This window comes from Melospiza melodia, chromosome 15 (assembly GCF_035770615.1).
Source record: "Melospiza melodia melodia isolate bMelMel2 chromosome 15, bMelMel2.pri, whole genome shotgun sequence".
Taxonomy (NCBI): Eukaryota; Metazoa; Chordata; class Aves; order Passeriformes; family Passerellidae; genus Melospiza; species Melospiza melodia.
Window position 1 is genome coordinate 10,736,785 of NC_086208.1, and position 26,573 is coordinate 10,763,357.

Consider the following 26,573-nt stretch of genomic DNA (forward strand, 5'->3'; position numbering starts at 1 on the left):
TTGTAATTCAAATTAAACACTTCTTCCATTCCCAAAATACAGTGCAATGTACATACCCATAGCCCATAGCTCATTAGAGATCACAGAATGGGCAGATTTACTGAAGTCAATCAGTATTCATTTGTCATCCAGATCTTGTTAGACTCAGTAGAAGAGATAGTAGTTGGCGTAAAGTGTCACGGTTACTCTGACAACAGCACCAGAATAGAAACACACAGATGGACAACGTACTAGCCTGTTTTTTAAATACCAGTTCTGCATAGAATATTAATTATTAGCTGTGTCCTAGTGTGCCATTATCTGTTTAACTGTTTAAGCACATGAAATTGTTAGACACACTTTTGCAAGTCAGCAATTCTACAAGATGCACAAGCCTGTTCTGTTGCTGATATAATGATGAATTACAGATTGTCACTGAGTGAAATAAAAAGCCTGTCTGTTACCATCAAAATACCAGTACTGATCATTACACTACTTATGTACAGGTATGTAAACATTGCTCAGTTTTTACAGCAACAGAACAGTTTCTTGACAATTTGCCATAATGCAGTGGGGAACGTTCTCTGGAGATGTTCCATATGCCTTTGTCCTTAAATGCAGAGAGAGGGGAAAAACCATGCGCGCAGGAATCTCCTTCCTCAGTCGTAATAACTAATAAACACTTTGTTTGTGAGGAACTCAAAACTGAGTTACCCACTCAAAGCTTTGATTTACTGATGCTGAAGTTGACCTCAACTCTCCTACTCTCACGTCTCCCTTTCCCTCACACCTCGGCCGTCTCAGTCACAGCCACATTCCCTTCTTCCCACAACAATCTTTCTCGTCTTCACCCCTTCCTCCTCCCTGTGCTGGCTCTTGGGCAGGGGAAGGAGAAGGGGCAGGGGGCGGACCGCGGAACCAGGGCTGGAAAACCTCCATGAAAAAAGGGATCTTGGGCAACTTCCTTCGCTGGTAAATCACGGAGCTGCTTCAGCCCATCTCCTTCCTGGAAATCCCTGCTGGTTCCTACATCTGATGCATCACAGCCCTTTTAATACTTCCGAAACCTGGAAGACATCTCTGAAATGCGCTTGTTGGGTTGTTGGTTTTTTGGTGGTTTTTTGTTTGGTTGGTTGGTTTGGTTTTTTAAGAGCAAACAACGCAACTTCCTCAGTCTTGTGTTATAGGTCACACTGTTCTGTTTCTCATACTCGTTGCACTCACGTACGACACCCTGCTATCCTCACCACACCACTCCCGCGAGGCGAAGCACTCGGGTTGCTTTGTGCGGGGAGACGTGAGGCAAACGCGGCCGTTTCCTGTTACTGTAGGGGCTCTGAGGAGTTTCAGTGAGCCCCTCAGTGCCTGCAACACTGAGAGCTGCTGGGCGGATACCGCTGACAGCCACGGAGCCCTGCGGACCGCAGCGGGCGAACGCACTCGGTGTGGGCACCGAGGCACACACGGACACCGGAGGCGGGACGCGCTGCCCCGAGCCCGCCCGGCTCCCGCAGCGCCGCCCCGCCCGCAGCGCCGCCCCCACCCGCCGTGCCCGCGGCGTCCCGGGCCCGGCCGGCAGCGGCGGCCGCCGAGGACGGAACAGGAAGTGGCGCCGCGCCGGGAGCCGGTGAAAGGCTCGGCGGGGGCGTGCGGAGCCCGAGCCCAGGGAGGCCCCTCCCCGAGCAGCCGGCGGAGGACGATGGGGGCGGCCGGGCTGCCGTGGGCCGCGCTGTGGGCCCTGCTGCTCCCGCTGGTAAGGACGGACGCGGGGCCGCGCTGCCGCGCCGGCCGGGCCCGAGCGGCGCCGCTGGGGCCGGCGCTGGCGGATGGCGCGGCTGTCGCTGCTGTTCGCTGCCGGCCCAGGGGCTCCCTGTGCTCGCCTTCTCCCCCGGGCTCGTTCCCGGGAGCTCGCCGGCCGCGGCGGGCAGGGCCCGCGCAGCTCCCTTCTCCCGCGGCTCGGCCGGGCTGGGCTGGGCTCCCCCTGCCCCCGAGCTCCTCGGGGTCGGGCCGGAGTGTGGCCCGGGGTCTTTGGGCCTCCTGGGCGCGCCTCGGGCGAGGCCTCTCGGTTCCCCCCGGGGAGCTCAGGGCCCGGGGAGCTCAGGCCGGGCCAGCTCCGGTCACGCCTTGGGAGCTGAGATAACAAATCTCACGGGTGCCTTCGTGGATAAACACGGTGTTTAAATTCGGATGCGGGGAAGGGGGAAGCTCCTCGTGTGTGCGCGTGTGTATCCTGACTTTTATCTCGTTCAGCTTCAGTTTTGGTTTCGGTGTGGCACACATTCGCAGCCTCTCCCTCTCCACAGTTGTACATTGCCGTGGAAATCTGGCTGACACCTTCTGCCAAATGAGGTAGTGAAATGGGGAAGCCAGAAACCTCCATAATCTGCTTAGGCAGTATAAAGGACATGTATGCATTAAATGCTGTTCCATGAAATTGTTTTGTTGTTTGGTTTTGGGGTTTTTTTTACTTAATTTTAACAGAATTTATCTTGTTTTAGTAAGACAGGATGCAGAATACTTCTTTCCTGTGTAGGAAGTCCCCACTGGATATGCTCAGCAACAGGTGCCCAGCAGTCTCTTAGTACCTTGGGAATGCCTGTGGGGGCAGTAACTTGTCTCCCTGGCTTTTCCTGAGTCCCACGTAGCTGTCACTGGCGTGTTGGGGTTTGGCTTTGCCCTTTACCCCAATGGTTTGCTGCTGCTGACAAGGCAGCAAAGGGCTTCTGCCCTCTTATAAGAGTCCAGGCCGTGTCCTGCCTCCTTCTTTACTCTGCAGATGCAGTTGTAGCAGTGGTGAGCATTGGACCCGGTCATTCTGCCTCAGGAGCAGTATATTGACATGAACAGTGTGGGGAGTTGGGTTTGGGGAAGGGTCACTGCTGCTCTCTGGGCGTGGGCTCCTGTTCTCCTGGGTCATAGTGCCTGGAGGGAGGGAGAAGGGCTGTTTTGTGTGTGTCACAGGGCCACTGTCAGCACAACAACAAAATCATGGTTGTTCTGTTCATGGCTATTTCCTCCCCCCTTGCCTTTTTATGTTTCTGTGGGCTTTATGTTGTCACTTGCTACATACAGATTACCTTCTCCCTAGTCTGTACCTGTGAGTTTCTGTATGGGTTATTTAGGTACTAATTGTGATGCATGTTGTAAATATAAGGCTTGGTTTGGTCTCTGTCTCCTGGTTCATCTGATTTCCTGTATTCTGTGTGGTGCAGTTACTGGGACACTCAGCAGTCAGCCCAGGGTTATATCCCTGCAGTGACTGGGACACCTTTGGAAAATTAGGGATTAAGAGACAGAAAGAGACTTCTTCTCTATCAAAGATAAGGAATTATACAACACAAATTTAAAGGTGATAAGGGAAGGAAATATGATGAGAGAACTACCTGTCAGAAATAGGAAGGAATTTGTTTGGAAGTTATTGGGAATTGTCTGAACCTGAAGGCAAAGGAGATGGTGATGCCCCTTAAGGACAGCTGTCATGCCTCTTCTCCATTGGAATGCTTTTATGCCAGAACAAATCAGCCTAGGGAAGCAGGTTGATCTTTTCAAGAGATGTTTTTGTGATCACACATTTAGTTTTGTTCTTAAGTAACAAAATTGAAAATGTGCTTGGTGAAAAATGTGTGTATACTGAGAATAGGATTTGTTCAGTGGCACAGCTGACTGCAAGGTCACCTACCCAAACCTAGCCCTTGTCTGTTGTGAAAGGACACTGAAACCATTAGAAAGTAACAGGACTTTAGCTGGATGCAAGAGGATTTCCCTGGAGATGTTCCAAGTGAGGCATATCATGTGGTGTTTCTTTTAATTTTTAACTTCTCAATGCTGTCTCTGGAGCTCAGCATGAGTAGGTGTGGCTGCACGTCATGCTCAGGTCCTGCCTCCCTCCACCTGATGAGGATGAATTGTGTGCCCTGATTAATCCCCAGAGCAGGGAAGCTTGCCAAACAAAACATGCATATCATGTAAGCAAGTAATCACTCCTTCTACGTGGATTTATCTTGTGTAGTGTTAACACTTGATTTCCTGGAACCCAAAAAACACTTCTTATTCTATTTGGTGAAGCAGAAAGAGCTTTTAATGGATGTAAACCTCTGGGGCTTGCACCTGTTAGAAGTCTTTACTGCTTTTAATTCACCATTAGCTTGTACTTCTAGGTGAATGCATTTAAGAGGGCAGCTTGATCATTTTTGTGCTGATCATAAATCACGGACCAATTGATTTCAGCTGACAGCTGAAGAGCTGTTCTGTGTTAAACAGTTAATGTGCTCAGGCCCTTTGACACAGTTCTCCCAGCAGATGTTCATGTGCTGAGGCCAACAGAATGGATTCCTCTGAAGAAGGGGTTTTGCTATTCAAACCAGGCAGACATAAACCTCTGAAACAATATCGTCACATGCCTTTATTTTCTCTCCAGCTCTCCCTTGCTGCAGAATACAGATCTTGTAGCTGCAGGAGAAATGCCTCTCTAGCACTGTTAATGCTTAGCATTGTGTATCTAACTGTTTGGGCTTCTCCCCCATACCCATGCCTACTTCTAGATTAATATGTTAGTGGTTTTTCTATACACATCTGAAATTTACAGCAAGATTTTTAAATTTTCTTTTTACTCTGATGATGCTTCTTGCTATTGAGGTCAGTTTCAAGACCAACAGTTGAAATAAGAACATCTTCCAGGTTTTTTATGGGTATACTTCTTTGAGATGCAAATAATGTTTATTTCTTTTCACTGCTTTATAGCTGTAGCTGCATCTAATCTTTAGTCTGTTCATTTATCCACTTAGATACCTGACTTTTATTTATTCTTGGGGAGAAGTACACATTCCTAACATTACCATGTGTTTTAAAATTCAGCTGTATTTGTAAATAAAAGGAGTCATTATGTGAGGGGCTCTAATCTTAAGAAATACCAATATTTCCTTGACTACACAAATTCTTCTTAAGGTGGACTAGTTGGTCTCTTTGTGTTTACAATTCTTTGTAAGTAACTTGACAAAAATATTTGGGGAGTTGTCATATGATATATATACATATACATACATATATATATATATATATATGTATATGTAATGCATATAATCCCCCACTTTTGTTAGTAGGGAAAATTCTAGAGTCTGTGAGGAAGGAAGACTCTAGAACTTCACCTGTTTTCCATGTACTCTTCTAATTGCTTTCCATGTAAAATTTTACACAAAAAGGTACAAGATAATCTGAAGTCATTTGCTTTGGTTTCTTGCTGGTATTCTGCTTGGTGGCATGGACTGTACATATACATAAATACACTGTATTTGCAAAGAGGATAAGCAGCATTATACAGTAACTAGGTTCTTACTAGATTTCCAACCTGCTCTCAAGCTCCCCCTCTCTCATGGAATCAGTTACTATGTAATATAATGAATTTAATAAATTTCTTTTCTACCAGGTCTTTCCCTTCATATGCTCTTTAGAAGAGTGTTTGCATAACTGATGTTCTGAACTTGGTGGAACTCAGAACTCTGTGATCTCTTGCAGGTGGCTGCTGATGAGGGGATCCTGCACGCCTCTGGAAGTGGAGTGCCTCCAGTAACTAAGGATTATTGCATCATTTACAACTCCAATTGGGTATCTCTTCCAAAAACCTTAGACAATGCTGTAAGTAGCTTGTAGTCATACTCTCTAAGAAAACTAGAATGCAGTATAAATTTGAGTCAGCTATAAATGGTCTTCAAAACTTTGAGTTAAATACGTGCTACACTGAATATTTGCTGTTTTGCTTCATGTTGTCCCCCTCAAATCACCCAAAAAAAAAAAAAAAATCTATAGTGAACATTTCTATCCTTGAAAGATTTGGCTTCTAGAGTTGACAAAGGGAATACTCTCTCTGTGCTTAGAACTAATTTTTGTATTTGTGTTTATTTATTTATGTGTTTATATATTCATTTTATCCTGTTAATTTTTTTCCCTTTGGATGTTATCCTTATGTCTGAGTTCTGTATTTGAGAGTTAAATTTCTGTTTATTTGTTTAAAAAAATTGGTAAACTTCTGAAGCTTTTCTTATATTGGCTCATCAGTTTCATGTACTCTTTAATTGTCTTGAAAACAGGTGATTTTTCTGTGTAATCAGTTTCTCATATTTAAATTACAGTACCAACTACTGTGAAATTGCACTTAGAAATGCCCAGATTATTTAAGCTCTATGCTGCTTCAAGTGTTCCTCACTATTGCAGGCTGCAGGAACTGCTGCTGTGATTTTATATTCCTGAATTATTCTTTTCTGTTGCACCTCTTCCTGGCAAATCTCCAGTTAAAGAGCATAGCAATGTAGTCCTCTGGATGAATTTGTTTGTAATATCAAATTTCCTGCTTTAATCACATTCCTTTTGTCCCTCTTTCTCTGCAGACTTTCAGGGCTCTGGAAAACCTGACTTCTACAGTCCTCTGCAGTTCAGCTGAAGTTCCTTCTGGCTCAATGAAAGACAAAGCAGTTGTAGTGATGAGAGGAAACTGCACTTTCTTGGAGAAAGCAAGAATTGCACAAAGCTTGGGTGCTAAAATGCTTCTGATTGCCAGTAAATCTAGGCTGGTAAGTGACAACAAGCAGTTTTCTTCTCTACTGAAACAGTGTCTTGTTTTGGTGCCATGCAGTGTTGTGCAGGGTAAGCTGAGAGAAGCCCCAAAAGCAGAGGAGCCTGAGCACGTGTGGGATTGCAGCACAGTCATTTACCCTCCCCACAGAGCTGTGCTGCCTGGGTCTGCAGTGCTGGCTTAAATCAGCTCACAGGAGCTGCAGAGCTGGATTTTTAAATGCTCCTTGTAGCTTCAAACATGTTTCTGAATGCAAATACTTGTCTTTATCATTCCCTAATTTAGTGCATTCTGAACTCCATGTAAACTTAGGTGATACTGTTTTGTAGATGTGTGTAATTAAAATAAGCTAGGGAAATGTAATCCAAAACTGGAAATCAAAAAAGGTCTTGTGAGATCTCATTGCTTTTTTGTTCTCCATTGCAGCTGCAAAATGTATGTACAGATATGTACAGTTCATGAATTTGTGTGATCATCACCAAAAGTTCATCTTGTTTTAGAAGTGCAGAAATTAAAACCAGTTTTGATTATCCCTTATAATACTATAAAAACACAACAGCAGTATGAATCCAGATGTGTTGCTATTATCACCTGTTTGATTTAAGTACATCTGTCTTTTTTAATCTTTGCAAAGGGTGATGAATGAGCTTTTTGGTTTTTACCTTCCTACAAATACACTGAAATTGAAAGAATAATCTGCTTTTAGGGATCTAACCTACTTTGTAAATAGACTCAACATACTTACCACTTACACTTTCTCTTTTAGTCTGCTATTTCCGATAACAAGACTGATTTTGAAGATGTGACTATTCCAATTGCTCTCATAAGATACAATGACATAGTAGATATGCAGCTGGTAAGTAACAGAACTTCAGCATGTTATGGTTGTATAAACTTAGGTATTTGACCAAATAGTTTAGTTTCAGGTCAGGTCTGGATGTCTGCCTGATTTCAATGTGCTCAGATGCTGCTTTCATTCCTAACAGAGGATGGACATATAGCTGTGAAAGTACTGGTCTTCCTAATTAGGTGAACAAGAGAGATTGATTGATTAGAACACTGAGAATGGGAAACACAATACCTGACTGGAAATGGGGAACTTTAAAAGTTTCCTGCTGTACAAGATAAGCTGTCTTCCAGTAGACATGGATACAGCTGCAGGTGCCTGACACACATGAAGAGCTGTAGCCTGAGAGTGCAGAAGTTCTTTAGTGCAGAAGCTACAACAGCTGAGCTTGTAGCTGCTGGCACCAGAGCTTTCAGGCAAGCAGCACCTGGGCAGGTTGGGTCTTGAGGAAAGACTGAGAGTTTTTTGCCTTTGCCAGATGCTGTATAATGTGACAGCATTAGCTGAAGAGTGGTTAGGCTGTGTAGTTTGAGTTTCTGCTGGTGAGGTGCCAAATGCCTGTTATTAAAATGCAGCATTTGTGCTATCTCCTACACTTTATAGGCAGGAGAGTTTGTTTTTGGAGTATTTGGAGTTTATTTTCCTTGGCATGTAATATTAGGATAACAAAACATTGCACAGGGTTTTAAGGAAAACAGTATATTTTCATCAGTGTGGCTTTTTCTGTTGTTATTATATTGTTGTTTTGGGGTTTTTATTTAGTCTTGAATAGTTTTGCTAAGCAGGAGTTGTGTTGCATGTTTTTCTGGGGATAGCAGAGGCTAGCACTGTGTAGTCTTAGCTTCTTGAGTTGAATTTGCAAGCTCACTTCACCATTTCTGCTCTTAACCTTCAGAGCTGCCATGGGAGGTTGTCTTAGGTGAGTATGCAAGCTGGAACTGCCTGATTGGCAGGACTTTGGCTGTTTGCTGCCGTCACTGCAGATAGGCACTGGCATGACTGAAGGTTTGTGCTGTCTCCAGACTGCCACAGCCTTGATAAGTGCTCCAGCTGGGTTCAGGCTGTCCTCTGTCTTCAGATTTGTTTCTTCAGTCAGATAGGTGTTGTTTGCTTGCTGGAGTGATTTTAGGATGCCCTCCTAACATGAAAGGGAACTAGGGCAGGTTAGGTCTGGGTCTTCTCTGCACTTCTTTATTGCCCAGTTATGCTTGGAGTGCTGTGATGTGGAATCACTTCTGTACAGCTGGGGTAACTCAGCAAAGCACCTCTGCTGTAGGTTGGTGTGCCAGGTGATGTCTCCTACTGCTGCTGAATCAAATAATTCATTTTTGTCTTAGAATAACACTGCCTTCATAAAAGTAGTGAGGAGCACAGCCTAGACTACAAGTGATCTTTCCTGGTTCTGCTCTGCTTTTTTTGCCAAAGCCTTCTGTCCTGTCACTGGCAGCTGTTATTTTGAATGATATGCACTGTTTGGAATCCAGCAGCCATTGTACACTTCCAACTACAGTTGTATTTCTTGTTTAACTCTCTTTAAAGCTTGCAGCTTCCTCCTTTTTTTTAGAAGAGAGAGACAACACCAGTCTGAGGGAAGTAGTTTGTATAAGCATTCTTTTTACTTGACAAGTAAATCATCTCTGTTAGCCTTCTTCACCCTTAGAGCCAAGTCTGTTAAGAGTTTTGATAGCAATAGCAGAGTGTTACAAAGCTTTTAGTCAGTGCACAGCTCTCTTGCAGGTTTGTTACCTGATGCAGTGTGTTTCATTCTAGTGCTCCCTGTGGTGGAAGTTGAGATTTAGGAAGTTTTTAGTGAAGAGAGGAACAATAGGAGCAAAAGGAAACGCCCTAGATTCTAATGTGAATTATACTTTGTAAGATTTATGAAACTTCAGGGAAAAACTGGATTAAGATATATTGGAATGGAATACTAAAAATGTATAAGCCTCTTAGGATTTTTAGCCTCTTTTTGATTCTTTGTGGTGTGTGTTTGGGGTTTTGTGTGTATGTGGTTTGTTTTTTTGTTTGGCTTTTTTTACACAGAGGATGCTGTAATTTGAATAGGTTTTTTTTTCCTTTAATGTTATGTTCCACCTCATACAACTACAGTGTTTCACTAGAGTTTAATTTTATTCCTTGTTTTCTGAACTTCCATAACTTCAGGCAAAAGGAATGATTCTGACTTCTTTAGCCTGCAGAAAGGTTATTATCTGTAATTAGAAAATTTAGATGTTGAAATGATTCAGCTTTCTTCATCTGTGGCCACTGTATTCCATTCTACCACTGGCCTTCCCATTCAGCCTTTTTAGTGCCAGTTTGATCTTTCTGAAGCCAAACCCGTCTGGCATGTATTCTTCCTCTTGCTTTTATCTCACATGCAGACTGTAAACAAATCTGGGGTTTTTTTCTGCATCTCTGAAGTCTGTTCTCACTGCACAATTACTTTAGATGTCTGGACTTACTTTGACTGCAACAGCAAACTTGTCTTCCCTACTACTTTCCATTTCCTGTCAAATTATCATCCTTTTTTTATTTTTTAAATCTCACCTTTCAGTTAAATGGAAGCACCTTGGGTTTGCTTTCAGGATTTTTGTACGATTCAGTACCAGTTACATCTCCGTGTTCTCTCCCATTTTCTTTTGTGTACTTCAGCTGATTGGTCTTTTTCCTTAGCTCTTAAATTTTTAAAATAGTGTGAAATTGCTTTCTTTTCTTTTGAATCCATCTCAACACATGTTTGTGTTAAGCTGTTGGTAAATAACTTCCTGCCACCTCGAGCTGTCACTGGTGTTCTGTCTGAAGCCTCTTGTCAGGCTCTGAACTGGATTCTGTGGGTTTGAGAGCCAGAGGTAGATCTGCTGGTACCCAGTGGAACTGTGAGTGGTGTTTCAAGGTGGTTGAGTTAGGTGTGCTTTCCTGCAGAGCAGATGTCTTCAGTAGCACTTGGTGTATTTTGGGGAGGTGTTTGGGTTAGAGGCACAACTTCTGAGAAGTGTGGGAAGAATGCAAAGAGGTTCCATTTTCTCTTGTGGTATCTCTGGATTTGCACAGTAATAGATTTGTTTCCAAACCTGACCACCCTGAAAGGCAGCATGGGAAACATTGTGCAGCGAGTTAAAAACTTCCTCTCAGCATTGTGTAGATTAAGAGTAGGCAATCATGATGTACATCTTGTTGGAAAATAAGCAATATAATTTCTTCCCCTTATGAACCAACATGTGTGTTATATTTCAGGTGCTTGGAAATGAAGTTAATGTGACTCTGTATTCACCACCTTTGCCAGAGTTTGACTACAGTATGGTTGTCATCTTCCTAATTGCTGTGTTTACAGTGGCACTGGGAGGCTACTGGAGTGGAGTAGCAGAACTGTAAGTTGGTTAAATGGAAGTGCTTAAATTACATGGACTGCAGAGCTTGTGAAAGCTGTCACTATGATCAGTGAAAAATTATTTTCTTTTAGGTTGTTAGTTAAAAAATTAGGAGACCTAAGTGCAATTAGCTGCTTTGTCATTAAATGTTTGAGCACTGTAACCTTTGAAAAATCACCAGAGGACTTTGAGGAACCTCAAGCATAGATTGTAAAAATTCCTGAGGGATAATGCTGCTCTTGGGAAGAGGCATGAGTAAACATTTTGACAAATTACCAAACACTCTGTAACTAATATTATAATTCTCCAATATTCACAATAGAAATTAGGTAATTTTAGTTACACTTTCAAGTGCAGTGATTCAGGAGGTAAATACATATTGTTTGTAGTGTCTGCATTGGTAGGGATCTGTTCAGCTGCTCCATCCCAGCTGGCTGTGCAGCACTGCTGTCACTGGGAGCAGTGGGAAGCACAGTTTGCGTGTCTGGCTGGCTCCAGATAAAGTCCAGCCTGGCTTATCTGCTTCAGCTTTTTATTTTATCTGCTGGAGCAGCAGAGCTGGGGCAGCAGCAGCAGCTCTAGGACTGGGCAAGGACAAGGAGGCAGCAGCAGTCCCTGAGCAGGGAGGAGGGATTGCCAGTGCACAATGTGGCAAAGGCAGAGGAAACTGGGGGTACTGGGGGTTTCTACTCTGTGCTTGAGGGGTGTGCAGCTCTAAGTTATTACTCTGAGGTTAAACTGGCTGTAGCTGGTCTTTGAGAGCATGGCATTATTCTGCAGTATTTCTTGGGTGGCTGTGTATGCTAAATGTGTTGCTACCTTCAGGGTCTCAGTGGTGTTCTGGTGCTTTGCTCCCCAGCGCAACAAGGAGAGGATTGTATGTGATAACAACAGCTTCCTTTTTCTCACAGTTATGCAAATGAGCTGTTTTAAAGAGATTAAAGAAGTAGGAGGAGGGGAGGTGTGTGTGTTTCTTTTTTTAAAGGTTGGATCTGATTATGCTTCTTTTTCACCCTGCAGTGCTGCAGGGTGTGGCTGTACTGAATGCTAAAATAACAAAATGTGGTGCTGTCTCCCATATTAAAAATACCTAGATGTAATTTATTAAACTAGTTAAAGTGCTCTTTCATAAATCTGGGGCAAGCTTTTTTTTTTAAAAAAAAGCTGCTTATTCAAAGCATGTCTTCTGAGAAGGTGATTCATCTAACAAGGTGCCTTGCTCCTGTGGGTTGCTCTCTTTTGAAGGTAGCTGTTTCAGTGCTGAATTCAGCATTTGGCAGGTAGGTCTTGGGATTCCTCAGGAGCGCACTATCTGATGGGCAATTTGCACCACGTCTGTACTAAAGAGAAGAAGGGCTCTCTGCTCAAAGAACAAACACAGCAATTTAAGTCTCCTTATTTTGCATGGTGAGGTGTAAATATGAAGTATGCACAGGAATCTTACTCCCAGTGAAAAATCCCCAGTTATACCACCTCTCTTTCACTTACTCTGTAATTATGAGGTGTAAGAGTAAAAGAACTAGTACTTAGCACGTTTCATTCTCTAACATAAATGGGTTTTGCAGACACTTAATGTCTAGATGAGGTTTTAAGAGTGTGCAATACCTCTGGTTTTGACTTATTGTAGACATATTTATCAGATTCTCCACATTTAGCCCAATAAATTTTCTAATCAGAGGTGATGCACTAATTGAACTCAGTGTGTGCATCCTGAAAAGCAGTTTAAGAGTGCAGTACTACTTTTCTTCACATGGGTCAGGTTTTTGGTTGAGGATGCTCCCTTAAAGTTGGCAATTACCACACCATTGGAAAGGAGCACAGTTAAGAATCTTTTCTTTGTGATCTGTGCTAGGTTGGAGGTGCTTATCTTTCTTAAAAATGGAGAGAAATTCAAACAAGAACCATACAGTTTTCTCTGGGTTTAAGTCTAATGATAATGTGCGGGACTAAACTGAAACCTTGTCAGTCTAAATGTTCTATAACCATCAATTCTGGTCGTAGCAAGACATTTTCATAATCTGTCATCTGAGGTAAATGTGTTTGTTGTTTTCTTTAAACAGTGAGAATCTGAAAGCAGTAGCAAGTCCAGGGGAGAGAGAGACACGATGGAAAAAGGAAGAAAATGTTACTTTCACCCCTGTAACAGTTATCTTGTTTGTTGTCATCTGTTGTGTCATGCTGGTCTTACTTTATTTCTTCTACAAATGGTTAGGTAAGAAACAATAAATAATATCATTTGACTTACTTTTGTACATGATATTATGAAGTGTTTAAGTCTAAAAAGCTCGATTTCTAAACTAAAATGAATATAACTTTTTAAATTATTCTCTCCATGCGTGAGTTCAGGGTTGAAAGGATGCAGTTGCTACTTAAAGGAAAGGTTTCTTCAGCTGTCTTTCAAAGACTGCCTTGACAGTGCTTGTTCTGAATGAGGTCATGTGGGAGAGAGGTGACTAATGATGAGCAAAAAAAAAACCAAGATTTATGTCAACATTCTTGGGAGGATGGCAGTCACAACCTAGTAGTGTTAAGAGTTTGCTTGATGGGAGCATTTTTTGCTAGTCGGGGCTTGGTGTTTGGTTTTAGTTTTTTGGATGGGAGCATTTTTTCTAGTTGGAGTTTGGTGTTTGGTTTTAGTTTTTTGGTGAGGATCTGGCCAGAAAGCAATTCTGACACCTCTGAGTCAAGTTTTTGCTTGATGAGAACTTTGTCATGGCAGAGACACTCAGAATTCAGCATTTTCTGTACTCAGGAGCTGGCTGTGGTCTCCAATGACTGTTGAGCACTGCTCTAACTGTTAGCAGTTTATAGTATGGAATTACAGAATCCTCAAGGTTGAGAGAGACATTGAAGATCATCCAGTCCAACTGTCTACTCAGTACTGTCACTGTAACCCTTAAACCACATCACCCAGTGCCAGTCAGACACCTCCTAAACACAAAATATCACATGTATGTTATTGTGTTTATTTGCTGTTTTCTATTTTTTGGCCCTGATTCCTGTCTTCATTGTTTTGATTTAGTTTATGTCATAATATCAGTCTTCTGCCTGGCATCTGCAATGAGCCTGTACAACTGTCTTGCAGCATTAATAGGAGAGATCCCATTTGGGCAGTGCAGGTATTGTGCACCTTTCACTTATTAAAAATGACAGGCTTCCTCTGGGTATTTTCTGGTTGCTACTCAAGGCAGCATGGAAATACAAGAACAGTTTGATGAATTGTTTCCTGTATGGTTTTAGTGTGTGGGATAGTTACAAAAGAAAATTACAAGTTGCTTTAATAAATATTAAAGGTATCTGTAGCATAATCAACAGTTAAAGTAGTTGTAGATTTGCTGCATTACCTTTATTTGAAAACATTCTGTAATAAAATTTGAAAAACTCTGGTTGGCTGTCTGAGCTTGGTTTCACAAAATTCTGGTTGCCTGTCATGTGTGCTTATTGTGTTCATCAAGGGGCTCTGTAAGGGGAGGATCCTGCACATTTGACCCTGCTTGGAGCAAGTACTGTGCTACAGGTAGCAGAGGAGTTGGGTTGAGAACACCTTGTCAGCTTAAGGATGTATGATAGCAGGCATGTGTCTTGGCTGTTGCAGGCCTTCTCTTTTAATTCAATTATTTTCTTTTAGGATTACATGTTCCAGCAAAACCATTGAAGTGAGGCTTATTTTCCTTGCTATATTCTGCATAGCAGCAGCTGTTGTCTGGGCAGTATTTCGAAATGAAGACAGGTAAGTGGTGCATTCTTCCTTAAGAGTAAGGTGAATAATTGGTGTTAATGAACTTCCCAGCATACAGCTAATCCTGGAGTGCAGCACCCTTCTAAACTCCAGTGCCAATTTCAAAAAAAGTCATGAAGGTATTTTGAAGCTTAACGAGCATGGGAGTAATAGAGAACAAAGCAATGCAAATGAGCTGTGTGGTAATTTGAAGTTATAAAAAAACTGTGAAGATGAGGAAGAACTAGCTTGATTGCTAATGATTGCCACAGAAGAGGTGCAGAATAAATAGCACAGGGAATAGCTCTGCTCAGCTGTAGCTACAACATCCCTGTGTTATCAACAGTGTTCCCAGCACAAATCCAAAACAGCCCTTACCAGCTATTGTGAAAAAAATTGTCTATCCCAGCCATTACCAGCACAGTTACCTGTTTATGATCAGAGGTTGTATAAATTGACCATCTTGAAACTAGGACTTTTGTGGTTTTGGTAGGAGTAATTCTGAAAAACTAATAAACTTCTTCCTTTCTGAGAAATTTTCCTTTCTATTTCCAGAAAAATCTAGATTCCAGCAGCAGTTTGAACAACCTGTAAAAATGTTTTGCATTTTTTTTCAGATGGGCTTGGATTTTGCAAGATATTTTGGGAGTTGCTTTCTGCTTAAACTTCATTAAAACACTGAAGATGCCCAACTTTAAGGTACTGTAAGTTGCTTAACTTAAGATAATAGTCTACTGCCATGAACCTGCAAGTTTACTATCAGGAAGTACTGTCTTTTCAATATGCAAGAAATATGTTAAAAAACATAAACGATACAATTTTTAATAATTATTAAAAGAAACTAATCCTGTTCTAAATGTTATGCCAGATTAAAACACATGGTACTGCAATGGTTCCAGAATCTAGCTGTGTGATACTTGAAAACCTACAGTAATATTTTCTTCTCTTTTTTTTTGCCAGTCCTGTGTAATACTTCTAGGCCTCCTCCTTCTGTATGATGTGTTTTTTGTCTTCATAACACCATTTATCACAAAGGTATGTCTGTGAATTTACTGTAAGAACAAAAATGTCTGCTCATGGGGAGAATATTTTTGTTTAACAGGTCAGTGTGTGCAGTGTTCAAGGTGAAAAAGCTGATTTCTAGTTTTCCCATATAAGACAACAGCGGCCTAAATTTTTATGGCAATCACATGGTCAAAAGTAAACCATTCCCACTTCATGTGAGGGATAGTGTGATCATGAGAAATTACTGCCCTCCAGTTTTTGTCCTTCTTTTGCTTTAAACACCCATTTATTGGAATATGCTCTAGTACTTTCTGCAGTGATCACTTGCAGTGTGGTATGAACTGTGTGCAAGTGTAACCTGCTTTTATTTTGAAGCTGAAAGCTCATGTCAGAAAAAGCTGACATGTTTTTATCTAAAATTCCAGCTACATCTAGTGGACTTGTTGTTTGGGGTTTTTTTAACATTATTTTAGGCTGGACTACATGTTTTTATTGTCAAACAATGCAGTATAATACTGTACAATACCAGGGCATTCCCTTTGATATTCAGGATTTTTCCAATCCTGAATTGTAAGTGGAGGTACAAGCATCCTTTGTCAATGTAGTATGAAAATTTTGGTTCATTAAACCACTAACTTTGAAAAATAACTTTAATTTCAGAATGGGGCAAGTATAATGGTTGAAGTTGCAGCTGGTCCCTTTGGAAACAGTGAAAAGGTATGAACAGTCATTGTAATAAGTGCAGCATTAAAGTACTGACTCTGTGTAGCTAATTCATAGTGTGCTTTTCAGCATAACTTTCTCACAAAATATAGCCAGCTTCTGCTATTTTCTTATAAGTATTAAATGCCTGTTGACTTGGGTTTGATCCTAGAGTGATGGAAACTTGGTGGATGTCCCTACTGAACGCTCAGCTCCCCATGAGAAAGTAAGGATTGTATTTCAGATACTGGATTTTTAAATTATTTCCTCTGAAAAGACTGTACTTTTGGGGAAAACCTTACTGTCCAAATTTCTCTTTAGGGCCTGGATATCATTGATCAGTATTCTATAGTTAGGTTAATAATCAAGATTTGTTACTCCTGTTACATGGTTAAATATTGTTTTAACTTTTTTTTTTCTGTGTTCATATTATTTGTAAATCTGAAATTCCAGCTTACCAGTTGCCTTAAGCTTTATCTACTTTCTATGTTGGTTTCTGGTTTTTACTTCAGGTTCTACCTATTTTGAAGTCTGCATTAACAATAAATTAATTATATTTACTGTTTATTAATGGTTTATTGTTTATTTACTGTTTATTAATAACTGTTTATTAATTCAAGCAACGAAAAATACCCAGAACGCCAGAATGCTTTAGATGAGATTTATGTGGCTTCTGCAATAATGTTTTCCAGTTACCCGTGGTTATTAGAGTGCCTAGACTTGAACACTCCGCATCAACACTCTGTGACTTGCCCTTTTCATTGTTGGGTTTTGGAGACATCATTGTCCCAGGTGAGCAAATGGCTTTGGTAACTAACTTATGAATAAATATTTTGGGTTTTATTCTTAGCTGGCTTGCGGAGTTTTTTCACAGGGTAATTATTGAATCAAGTGCAGCAGTTTGCCTTGATCAATCAGTGCAGAATACAACAAAAGCCATAGGAGAAGAAGCTCACTATGCTGTAGAATAATTAAATAGTGAAAGGTTTTTCATTTTCTGTTGTACTGGATTGAGTAAACACAACTGTAGGTAAATCCAGTTGTCAGTATTAACTATATATCACTAAAATCTCAGAAAGCAAATATTCTGTGACTTCGTAGGATTTTCATATCCTAGACTATGTAATTAGAGGTGAGGTAATGTAAAATATTTTGCCAGGTTTTTCCATCTTTCTCAGAAGAACTGAATTTGGCCGTAATTGGAGTCTTGAGCAAATTGCTTTAATCAAGAATGTGCAGACAAAATTGCTGAATGTTAAGACTGAGCATTAGAATCCTATTGAAGAAATTAAAAATAGGTTGTTACACTTCTGTATTAGAAAGCTGAAAATAGCACAATGTAATTAGGTTGCTTGAAAACCCCAAACCTCTAATTCCAAGCTTGCTTGGCTCATGTTTCCATTATGTTTTTTTCTCCATTTACTGTAGAATTTCTTAGATTGGTTCTTGCCTTTACAGAAAAAATATTGGAAGAAGATAAAATACCAGAATGTGAAGTCTTACTATAAATTCTTTTATGCTGCTTTCATTTGGATAATTGGGGAGGAAAAAAATCATGACTAAACATTTCATTAATCATCTTCCTTTTTAATTTTTTTTCTCTTCAAGGCCTTCTGGTTGCCTATTGTCGAAGATTTGATGTTCAAACAAGATCATCTTCTATATACTACATTTCCTGCACAATAGGTAAATTGTGATATTTCAGCATGCTTGATCTTCATGGTAGCTTTTTTAAAATGGCAGATCTAGATGGTTTTCTTCAGGTAAGGTTCAATGTTGTCAAGAATCTCGGTAGAAACTCTTTTTAGTGTTCCTACTTGTACTTAAGGTGACTTCTTTATGGCAGTGAGTTGCTTCGAAATATAGAGCAACTTATTGTGTCTCTTCAGTTATATTAACAAGGAAAATACTGCTTAAAAAGAAATTGTCTTACTAATCTGAAAATTCTCCTGTTCCTGACTGTGTGTGTATGAATGTCTCTTTATAGCTTATGCTGTTGGCATGGTGCTGACTTTCATTGTTTTGGCACTGATGAAGATGGGGCAGCCTGCCCTCCTCTATCTTGTGCCATGTACACTCATCACGAGCTCCCTGGTTGCCTGGAGGCGCAAAGAGATGAAGAAGTTTTGGAAAGGAAGCAATTACCAGGTAGGCTGGAGGCCTGGAGTATTCTATTTATTCTCTTTTTAATTCCTTTGAGTATATGCTTCTCTGAGAACTTGGTGATAGATCACCTGCAACCCAGTTTTTGCAAGTTTTCCTGTGATCTTCTGGAACTAATAAGGAAAAGTAGTCTTTACTCTTAGAAAATCTTAGTCTAGTGGTTGACATGGCAGAAGAAAGCTCAAGGGAGATGAAATAGCTGCTTCAGTCCTCAGGGAGGAAAAGTAATTTGTTCTATTTACTTTGAAATGTTTTCTTGTATTTTAACATTCCCCATCTATCATCTTGATGTGGTATAACATGAGTCACTGAACTAAGCATGCAGACTCCAAACTGTACTAGTTCTGTATTAGAGACAGTTCCAAAAAATTGGTGATCAACTAGAACTTGAGAAACTTTCCATGCATCACAGATGGCCTGCATTATCAGGATTGTATGGAGCATTTGGAAACAAAATAGCTGGGTTCTGTAACTGTTTCCTGTCACAGCACACACTGTGGGCACACTTGCTTGGATATTCTGTATGACCCCTTAGTTATGTCTAACACTGCCCAGGAATTGCAGTTTTTAAACTCTCACCTGTTGACATGTGCACGTTTTCCCTCATGAGATGTGCTGTAGTAACTGGGTGTGCCAGTAACCCTTGTGAGCTGGCATTTATCATCAGACAGAGCAGTCTCAAGGTTATTCTGTGTTTTGCTTGAGACCTAAGTTCAGTATTGTTTGAATTTACCATCACATATATCTAGGGCATGTTGAACTTGGAGCTTGGATAGTCTGTTCTGGGAAAAGGTGGGTGTCATGTTCATGGTGGATAGAAGCAGCTCCTGCTTTGTCAGCATTGGAAAATTTAAGTGGATCAGTGGAAGTCAAGAGTAATTCTTGTAAAACTACAGGCACCAGCTCCTAAAGTACTATCAGCAAAATGCTACCTTTTATTGATCTAATACACTACACCTGCTTCAGCTGGAGGTTGGCCTAGGTGTGAAATTACTCAGATTTTCAGCTTGAACTAAATACTCTGTCTTTTTGTTTACAAAATCAACTCCTCCTTTCATATGTCCAGTGAATAGAAATGTTCCTCTGTAGGTCAGAATGAATTTGATTCACTGTGCATTTATACCTAAATTGGTCACTATTTGCTCTTGTGAAATAAACAAAGTCACATTTATGAAGCCCAGTAACTCTGGGTTTGTTGTGGGGAAAACACTTTGCAATTTATTTTCCTCACTTGAGTTCTGAGTAAGATTGGCCTAAGTAAATTTGGCAGGTCTCCTTAGCAACAAAAATTTCTTGTACTTCTTGTAGCAAAACTCATACTTGAAAGAATTATGTTGCCATAGTAGTTATTTCATGTCCTTTCAACTGGTTTCTTGAAGGATTAAAACTACTCTGAACTTCTGCTTGTTTTGAGTTAGATTACTTCATTTCTAGCAGAATTTAAAATGTTGATTTCAACCCCCCACTCCACCATCTCTGAGTTAGACTTGTCTGAGCCTGCAGTTGAGCTCTGTGTAACTTTACTAACTTCTATTTTTCTATAACTTTGTGAAGAATATTTTTATATTTATTTTTTGTTCTCAGAGAGTATTATTGAAGTGTCACTCTTGAAAAGCTGAAGGGTTGATCTTTCTCATATGTTGTCCTCCTTATCTAAAACTGTATTTTGAACTGTCCTTACTTGACATACAAACATGCAAAAAAATCCAAGCAAAACCCCAAACAGCCCCAGCCCACACAGCTCCAGGGTTGAAATCCCCAGCTTTCAGTGCTCACTTTGAGGAGGAAAGATATGGAAAGGTGTCAGAAGACAATTTTTTTGTTATATCAGTGGTTGAGGCTCAGGCAGAGCTGCTCTTTGTGTAGAGGTTTGCTTTGTCCTCATGGGAACAGAAAAACCTTGCAGAGTTGTTAGAGCAAAGTGTCCTAAGAATAGGGGTAGAAGAGCATGTAGAGTGCATCAGGTGACTAAACTTCATAATAATAGTCCATTAGTTACCTTTTTGGAGTTTGGGGTTTTTCTGACTTTTTTTGTTGGTTTTGTTGTGTATGATTTTAATAATGGAATGAATTTTATTTAGGTATCGGACTCCTCCAGGACGCCTTTGCTACAAGGTGTGATTATGGCCTTCTTTTAATGCAACTTTATTAATTGTCTTACAGTTCCTTTTTTCTTCTTTTTCCCCTTTTGCTTCCTATTTTCAGTCTTTTTTTGCATCTAGCTCTTAATTTTGTTTAAATTACTTGGTAGAAGAGGGTAGAACTGAAGACAAGATACAAATCTGTATTCACACTTAGGTGTGAATAGGGGTCACACTTAGGTCTTCTGGGGTTTTTCTTTTTTGAAGGAGTGCAGGAAAACCTAATATTGAGTAGCAATGAAGCTGTGATTCCTAAGCCTGAAGGCAGGCTTTGTTTGCTTCTCTACCCTCCAGCTTCCCAAACCCTTGGACTGTCTTCAAATATTGCAGTTGGTGTTAGTTGCTCTTCTGTTACCTGTATTGCAGTCCTTCACCTGATTTTTCTGTCACGGCATAGATGTGAAAACCTGCTTAGTGCTAAACAACAATTTTGTTGTCTTGTGTTACAACGCTGAGCATTATGAATTTGCCTTCAGTAATCATGTCTGCAGCTCTTGTGTCACCCTCCTGCTCCACAGTGTCCTCCCTGCTGTCCTGTGTGTCCCTGGGCTGGGGAGCAGGGGCTGGGGTCAGCTCCCTGCCACAGCACGTCTGGGCTGCAGCGAGCTTTGACCTTTCTTGGCAGCAGCTCCTGACTGCTAACACTGATGCCATTTATTTTTGCTGTCCACACAGCTTGCAGAGAGCAGTGCAAGCTTTCAAATTTCAGCTTCTTGTGGAATTTAAGCATTTAAATATAATCTTGAATTATAGTTGCTGGAGTTATACATCTATTTATAAAGCGTAGGGTGTCTGCTCTGCAGACAGTTTGAGCTGGTGAATTCTGCCTGACTGTATCTTAAATTCTCAAATAAAAAGTACTTTTCTCATTAGCTCCTTTCTTCTAAGAAAGAGTACTTTAACAATTTAAGTCTTGTTAAAAAGCCTTAATAATAAAGAAATTAGGTATAAACCAAAGATGATATTAGGAAGTGGGAGGGGTTAAGTGCAAATTAAAAGCAGATGGCCAGACTATTTTTATAACTTAGAATTCTTCTGTCCTGCTGTGCACACTCCAGTTCTTGGATAGGTTGGTTAAAATCACTTTGTTAGTTTCTGCTTTACACGTATGACAAATGCTTGACTCCCCAAGATAGCTCTAAGGTCCCATAATTCATAGCTGAGGTAATTTCTGTTTCTGCATAATGATGCAGTCTTAAATTCTAGTTATGTTCAGTGTGGCTCTTTTATGGTGTAGTCTTGAGCTGTAAAGAGTTGCTGCACAGAAAACATTTTAACTATTCACTGAAGTGCAGAGATTTCTTGAAAGAGTAATGTACTTACTTTCCTGCCATCTAACTGGCAGTATTGCTGCTGTGAAGTGTAAAATAATTCTGGATTGCTTATACTCCTCATGGATGCTTTCATGATAAATTAATTTCATACTTATTTTGAGAGTTATTGATTTAATTTTAGAATACTGGGTTTTGTATCAGTGCAATCTTTGAAATAATTTTAGCAAAATCATGGAAAATCTAGTGGCCTAAGGCAACTTTGAAGTCTTCTGCATGGAGTAGTCTTGAAACTTGTTGGAGTTTGTCAGTTTGAAGTGTTTAGCACTTCTTATCTGTCTTTGAAGTAATAAATCAACAGATTTGTCACTGGTATGTTATACAGCATGCACCTGCTATTTAGTAAGTTTTATAATCACTTTTTTAGATTCTTGAAAATTCATCATAACTGGGAGTTGTTAAGAATTCCATGAATGCAACATTATTGCCACGAATCTTGAAAGCAACTGTGTGCATAGGTACTGTGTGCTCTTGCAGGGAGAGACTTGTACTGCCATTTCTAGTTTGGCTCTGTGGAAGTGGATTTTTGGGGGGTGAGTTTGCTGGTTTTAGTTTTTAATGATTCACCATGTTAGTAGATAGGTTAAACAAAAATGGTTTTGTTACAAAGCTGTCTTAACACCTCCCCCTTAAAAACTGTCAGAAATTCAGATGTGAGAGCAAAGCTTCTAAGTCTCCTCCACTTCAGAGATGTTCATGAGCTCTCCACAATGTACAATCAGATTGCTTTGCCTCATTCTTAGCTTAAAACAGCAGCTTTGCCCAGGAGTGTAGCCAGGTGCCTCCATCCTGCAGCTGGGTATTGTGAAGATTCCTGCAGCTTCTACTGAGGCTTTGAGGAAGGGGCTGTCCTGAGAGCATCCACAGTGGAGACACCTGAGTGGACAAAGCTGCTCAAATGCCACCTTGTGCATTTGAGAGGCACCTGTTGTCCCCAGCTTGAAGTTGTGGGCTGTCCTTCTGGTGGAGGGAAGATTAAAAGTGGGGTGGGGTGGCTTTTTTAGCCTTGAAACATTTATAGAAAAGACACCCCCCTCCCCTCCCCAACACCTTTAGAGTTTTACAAGGCATTTGGTTTTAAATTTTAACTTCAAAATCTGATTATTAAGTGGAGATTTAGATACAGGTGCTATCTCCAGCATTTGTACAAAAAAGAACATTTTTACTGCTTAGTGTTGTAGGATTACCAGAAGAATCTTTGACTTTGGAATACACTGAATTATTGCAAGTATTTTTACCTCTTATTTCTAGAAGCATCTTGTCAATTGCATAGGAAAAGAGTGTACAAAAATGCTTAGCAAGATTACTTTCTCTATGCCAGCCATTAGGTGATCCTCCCTAGGCTGAAGGGAGATATATGGCATGACTTGATGTAATATGGTACTGTGGGGAGAGGTTGTTCTTGTTTTATCCTGGAAATGAATACTTTAATCCTCATTCAAAGGGATGGTTTGAGTTCTGTAATTGTAGGGAGTGTTTTGATTTTGGTGACTTTTGATGTGGATTTTGGGTCAATGTAGAGGAAAATTCTGGATCTACTGAAATAAATGCAAGATTGTCATTAGCACAAGAGCTGGGCATTCACTGCTGGACTGAGTGTGTGCTGCTGCTCTAACTCAGTCCTTAAGCCTATTGGCAAGACTGTGCCTGCCTTAGTTCTTACTGTCATTATTCTGGAACGTGAAGGGAGGGTTGTGAAAGGTCTTTTCTGGTCTTAGATGGATATTGTGGCCACTGGGCTCTCCTAAACATTCCCCAATCCCACTGACTTCTTTTTTGGAACTGTCATCTTGGTTTAACTGCACAGCATGCTGGTGTGGCTGGACTGTGAAACAGCTTATTTAAGCAAAAGTGCTTTTGATAAGGTATGTTTGTGTACTTTCCATGAAACAATTCTGGTGGCATAAAAGAAGGAATGGCACAGAGCTGGGTCATAACTAGAGGAGAAAAGTAATGGAACAAGTCTTTTTACCCTGCACATAGAATTATACCACACTAAGTGTGTACAACACAGCAGTCTCAGAGCCTGCCTTTGTCCTGGCAAGGATTCTGAGCAGGTGCTAGTAAGACAAGAAAATAATTGTATGGAAATCTGCCTACCTTAGATCAGAACCCTCACAGTGAGCGGCTGTTGCACAGAAAGACAGGCAGGATATGCCACTATGGAAGAACAGAAGTAGGGTTTTCTACCTTTTGATGCTTAAAGCATTATCTCTTGTCCTAGTAATCCTGCCACTCTGGGTATGAGCTCCTTGGCACATTTTGTTTTTTCAGCCTTAGTTGTACTATTCTGTGTCTTCTGTCTCTGGCTGTCAGCTACCCAAACTGTGCAGTTCTTGGCCCCTTGTTAATTATGCTCAATTCTGAAGCCCTCAAACTGATGGGCTCAGTTTGTCACACTAACAAATGTGTGTATTACCTCTGTCATTCATTCAATGCCTTGTCCCAGGAGAAAAACCAGAACCTTCATTGCCTCCAGCAGTACAACAGTGGATAGGGAAACAGGATAGGGAAACAGGCTGCTTTTTAGTCAGGGCAACTACAGATTTGGTTTGAGTTATTCAGGCAATCCAATCAGTTACATCAATGCCAAGTAGAATAATAATCTGGTTTGGATTCTCTCCTGATGCAGGACTTTAGTTCAATTTCCTTTATCCTTTCTGAAATAAAAGGAAAATTTACAAAGAAATGTGACACTACAGTTAGTTTTGACTAAGTGCAACATAGGTAGCCTTTACAGCCATGACAAGAGAAAGTCTTTTCTGATCAAGCTATTGCTTGAATTAAATTCTGTAAATGTCAGGTAAGATCCTAGAGTTTACTTCCAGTTTTGCAAGCCATATCTTTGAAAAATTTGCTTAACCCCAATTGTTTTTTGTTCTCTGTATTTAATAATTGAGATACTTCTGACTCACAAGTTCATTTTCTTGTAGAGGACTCGGGTCCTTGGTTGGAGACTCCTTTTGTAGTGGAAAGCATTAGCTAATACAGCTTTGATTATTTGGCTTAAATACTTTTCTGATCTATAAAGGACTTCCTAAATGTACGCTGCTAAAATGCACTCTAACACGTTTAATTGTATTTCTCTTAGCTAACAAATACTTTAGATCAATGGGGTAAAGCAGTATTTCTTTATAAAGAGCCATCTCTTTTTCTTTTTTTTTTCCCTTTTTTAGATGATGGAACACCTGGATTACACAGGAAATGAAGAAAGCACAGCATCAGCCACTGAACAGCCTGGAGGACAATAATATGTGGGATATCCTGAATTAAAATAGCATTTGAATTTTTGACAGCTGAATTACAGTAACTTTGGTGAATTTTACAATAGAGTGTTTCCCACTCTGTGTAAAAGGGTTTTTTATTCCTGCACCTATATTTTTATGGAAAATACTGTTAGTAACATAAAAGTAATCAAAATAGAGTTGCATTTTTACAGCCAAACCATAGCTAGTAAAACCGTGCCTTATTTCAATTTAAATAAAAGGATATTTTCTATGCAATTTTCCAACTGTGTTTCTATACAGTATATTTTTTATAAAAGTTGCTTGCCCATATCATCATAAGTGAAATGTTCTTTTAAAGTTTTGATTAAAACTAGTTAGGTTTCTTTGAAAAAGAAAAATAAAGTACCCTTCATATGTTTTCATTCCAGATTTTGAATGCAAAGTTGGATACTAATGTAACTATAGCAACTGAAGAATGAAACTATAGTTCCATCACTACAAGTAATTCAGTAAACAGTGTGTATGTTGATGTACATTGTGAGCCATCAAATAAATAACAGGGCAAATTAAGTGTGGGGTTGTGAACTCTTCCTCCCCACTTCCCCTCATTGTATCACTGGCTTATGCCTTAATTGTTACAACAATTTTACAAATTGTTGAAATTTGTTAAGCTTTGATGCAAGTCTTTGGATTATATACATGTCCAAACATTTAAAAATAATAAAAGAGGGGAGGCACTTACACATAATCCTGAATACTTCTGTGCCACTCCTGGAATAGTTGACAGACAAGATGGTGTGGCAGGCAAGAGGTTTTTTGCTCAGAAGGTGCTATTTTAAGGGATGGGATAAAATGTTAAGCACTGGCCTGGTTCTCTCACCTGTTGAGAGTAGGTGTGTATTTGTGGTCTTCATTTGGCTGTGGATCAGTTCAGAGGGATAGGGGAAAACACAACAGGATTTTTTTGTTGGTTTTTTTTTTTAACCTTTTGCATCTGCACCATACTTTTTTTAAAAGTATTTTTGAAAATTCTTTGTAACTGATAGACAAAACAGGTTTGAATAGTGCAAAGTAGTACTTGTGTTAGCTAAGGCAAATGCATGTGTTTAACTTGTTTAATCTTAAATTGTTTTTGCTTTTGAAGACTTGGAAAAAGGATAAGTAGTTTAAATCATTAGTTTGCATTTAGAAGAGTTTGAGTTTGTTTGACACCTGGTCTTTTTTCAGGAAACTGCAAATTGAGGGGATTAGGCATAGAAAATTTGTATAGCTGTAATGCTAACACTTGACACCAAAGAAAACTGGAGAAGGCAACAAGGGGAGACCACTGAGTTCACTTAGTGCTCATGTCAGGTAGTTGTTAAAACATTTTTCCTGTTCTTTAAATGAATGTCATTCCTATAGCAAGGACAAGTTCAAGAACCCTGGAGAAAACAACTGAGTAAGCACATGCTGGGCAGTGGCCATGGAGGCTTCCCTGCAGTGCCTCCTTTGTTTGAAGGTCACCTCTAGACATTTCTAGTCAGTTTG

General features: G+C 40.2%; 1 protein-coding gene across 4 annotated transcripts; it reads left to right on the plus strand.

Annotated features, from left to right (window-relative positions):
- Positions 1-1,566: 1,566 nt before the first annotated feature.
- SPPL2A (signal peptide peptidase like 2A) lies at positions 1,567-25,327 on the plus strand. 4 transcript variants are annotated; one of them, XM_063169768.1, is made up of 17 exons: positions 1,620-1,732; positions 5,491-5,610; positions 6,360-6,542; positions 7,311-7,400; positions 10,623-10,756; positions 12,817-12,968; positions 13,779-13,875; positions 14,385-14,486; positions 15,092-15,173; positions 15,435-15,509; positions 16,140-16,196; positions 16,354-16,407; positions 16,874-16,973; positions 17,790-17,867; positions 18,169-18,329; positions 20,426-20,459; positions 24,993-25,327. In XM_063169768.1, the coding sequence occupies exons 1-17, from the start codon at positions 1,679-1,681 to the stop codon at positions 25,022-25,024; spliced, it is 1,605 nt and encodes a 534-aa protein (XP_063025838.1). In that variant the 5' UTR covers positions 1,620-1,678; the 3' UTR covers positions 25,025-25,327. The 4 variants fall into 4 exon arrangements, with proteins under 4 accessions (XP_063025839.1, XP_063025838.1, XP_063025837.1 ...); XM_063169767.1 differs by lacking the exon at positions 20,426-20,459; XM_063169770.1 differs by lacking the exon at positions 16,354-16,407.
- The last annotated feature ends 1,246 nt before the right edge of the window (positions 25,328-26,573 follow it).